This window comes from Limulus polyphemus, unplaced genomic scaffold (assembly GCF_000517525.1).
Source record: "Limulus polyphemus unplaced genomic scaffold, Limulus_polyphemus-2.1.2 Scaffold103, whole genome shotgun sequence".
Lineage (NCBI taxonomy): Eukaryota > Metazoa > Arthropoda > Merostomata > Xiphosura > Limulidae > Limulus > Limulus polyphemus.
In genome coordinates this window covers 332,198-335,172 of record NW_013665713.1, presented here as the reverse complement: position 1 = coordinate 335,172, position 2,975 = coordinate 332,198, and the positions used below count along the sequence as shown (strand labels likewise).

The 2,975-nt window shown below is 28.1% G+C and overlaps 1 protein-coding gene across 3 annotated transcripts in view; it reads right to left on the bottom strand.

Moving 5' to 3' along the window:
* The window catches only part of LOC106470339 (remodeling and spacing factor 1-like), a 77,851-nt gene extending 75,180 nt beyond the window's left edge, over window positions 1–2,671 (bottom strand). For all 3 annotated transcript variants that reach the window (XR_002613178.1, XM_022399667.1, XM_013930899.1), the window contains exon 1: window positions 2,309–2,671. Coding sequence is in view for 2 of the 3 variants with exons in the window: in XM_022399667.1 (XP_022255375.1) it covers window positions 2,309–2,447 (139 nt within the window). In the remaining variant the exon portion in view is untranslated. The remainder of the gene's footprint in view (window positions 1–2,308) is intronic.
* Window positions 2,672–2,975: the final 304 nt, after the last annotated feature.

The window sequence follows — 2,975 nt, the reverse complement described above, 5'->3', positions numbered from 1 at the left end:
TAAGAAAACATCAGATAACTTGAGCTTATACAGTTTAGAGATGGGTTGAATGGGAAACAAAAATTTTTTTAGAACCTTAACAGAGTAACAAATGTATAATGTTTAGAGAAGGTTTTGTCATCACCAAATACAAGTAGTTCACCTAGACACAGGGATATATATATATACAGAAAGAATTTACATGACTGGAAATTGCTTGAGGCTTAATAAAGGTATTTTGCTGATCTTTGATTGTATGTTTGAAATTATGCTGTTTTTACTTTTCAATAGATATTCTATGGTTTTATTGAGTTCCAATGTTTGTAAACATGAGTTTCTTTTATTATGTTCATCAAATAAAATTGTTATCAAATCACATAAGTTTACTGAGTAAGGCAGGTAATTTCAAAATATTTTGATGACTTAAATTTTTATTGAATATTATTTTTGTGTTTATCCTATTTAAACAACATATAAAAATAAATTGTCTAACTGGCTACTTAATTATTTGTAATTGTAATATTGATATTTTTAAATAAAAACATTATTGACTCTTATTGATGATTGTAAAGTATGTTTAGATTACCACATAGTGGTGTTTGGTCAACATTAGCAATTCATTAAAACTTGTGACAAAATATTTTTTTGTTTTTTTATTTCAGAAAAAAAGTTTTTCACAAAATGCATAAATGACACTTCCAGAAGAAGTCTATCATATGAAATCAAGTGTAATTTCAAAATTATCTAAGTAAAACTAAATCCATGTGAAATAAAGAAAGGAAGATTAGTACCATATGATTATGCAGTGGTTGAAAATTTCATTAAGGTAGCACATATAAATTTGTTGTTTTTTCATACAGGATATAGGGGGCACTTAACAATTGATTAATTGAATGTAATCAATTAATGATCCTGTTGAATAACTGATTAGCAAATACTGCTCATTGCCTAGCTCTAGTAATAAATATCATGTGTAATTTGTGCCTCAAATATGCATTACAGATATTTTCAGGAAGATATTTTTAATAAAGTTGTTCATATTAAATCACTTATCATTCTATTACCTTAACATATTTATATCTTTTCTGCACTCTTAATGAAGCCTCACCAATCTTACAAAAGGTTACTTTTTTCGTGGTCATTACACTATTTATAGTTTCTTATCATAAAAAAATACCTTCAGTATGTTTCCTAATTTAACTGTTTTTCAAATATCATTTCCTCAACTTAGTAAGTATGGTGCAAAATCCATAGCAACTCTGGTATATGTAGATAATAATTCTCCAGTTTCAAAATTGTGTGTATCATATTCTTATATGACTTACTAATCAAACCAATTTTCCCCAATTTTCTTTAACCAGTACTTAGTACACATAACTAATAGATTATAAGTACATTTTTACAGTCTATCACATATTCTTATGTTTTACAATGAAACTACACAATAATGTTATGCCTTTCAAAACATACATTCTAGCTAAGCAATTTCAATTTAACTTTTTTGTTGTTGTTGTTTTTCAACTAATAAAGTTAAGCACTTTTAAAAATTCAATGTTAATTGTTACACAACAGAAAACCCATAACTTCTCAAATGTTCCTGATTATCACTGAAAATGAAATGCAGCCTGACAGTTTCTGTTCAAGTCATGTGGGTCACAGCTGATACCTCCCTCCCCACAAATGATTAGAAATAGTGAACATACATTATAAGTCTTAACTTTTAATAAAAATCTGAACTGAAAAGGGAAAACATATGAAATAACAACAAGAGCTGTATAAATTAATTATATTTATAAGATTAAGAATGAAAAACAGAACAGGTTAAGCTTAAGAACATTAACTATAGCACTGAATTACAAAGAAATGTTCTCTACTAACACCAGTAATAGCTAAATAACCTGTTCTATAATATAATTACACGTTACATTAAATTAAAGTTTCACCAATATCAATTTCAATTACTCTTCATTAACTGGACGTTTTTCAAAGATTCTATGATTATGAACACGAATCAGTGACAATATACTGTATAGTAACGATAATACCTTGATATACAAAATTATAAAGTTAAAAACTACTTGTAACAGTTTATACTTATACAGATTTATATCTTAATAACCACTGTCTCTCATATCGAAAGCCTAAAAGATAACAAATAAAATTATATAACTATATTTCCCAGTCCTAGCAAATTAAAGTTTAATCCTACCGACATTGATAGGTAAGCTTCTTGTGCTAAGCCTAACGCCTGAAAAGATTCAAGGTAAATTATAATTACTATATGACACTAGTTGCGGTTATTTACAAAGGTAATTTCGCAAAAACTTACAAGTTTTAGTGTCTTCCAGCATTTCCTGTAACCTTTCAATGGTAAGATTGATCCCGCATGTCTCTCCAAATTGTATAATAAAGGAACATATTACTGCAAAATTCGGGTTGTTATGGCAATCTTCCTCAACAGACGCCATTTTCGCTAGCGCAACCACAAAGCTCTATTAGTTAGACTATAAAATGATAGTTCTTTCTTTCATGACATCACTTTCGCAATTAAATGTTTCATTAAATATGAATAACGTCATTCTCATAAATCCTGCATACAAAAAATGATGTTAAAATTTTGATATATCTGACTGCATTAATGTTTTTACAGATTATACACACACACGTAAAGTAACAAAGATTTCAAAAATTGTTTTAATCACACAATAGATGGCGTTTTCATTGTACACGTGTTTGGATTTAAACATTTAATAAAGACATAAATCACGCATAAAAGCATTTTTCTTTTTTAATGTATATTTTCTTCAGGCTATACATGTATTTCTGCCCGATGTTCGGTTTAAAACGTTTTTCATGGCAAGTTCTTTTCTTGCGTGAGTGTGTGTGTTTGTTTTTTACTCTCGTTCGATGTTACTATTACTATGATAGTATTAATGGAAAAGTAGAAGCAGTGTTTTCTGTTACAAACAGTATAGTGACATTATGATGCGCTAAAT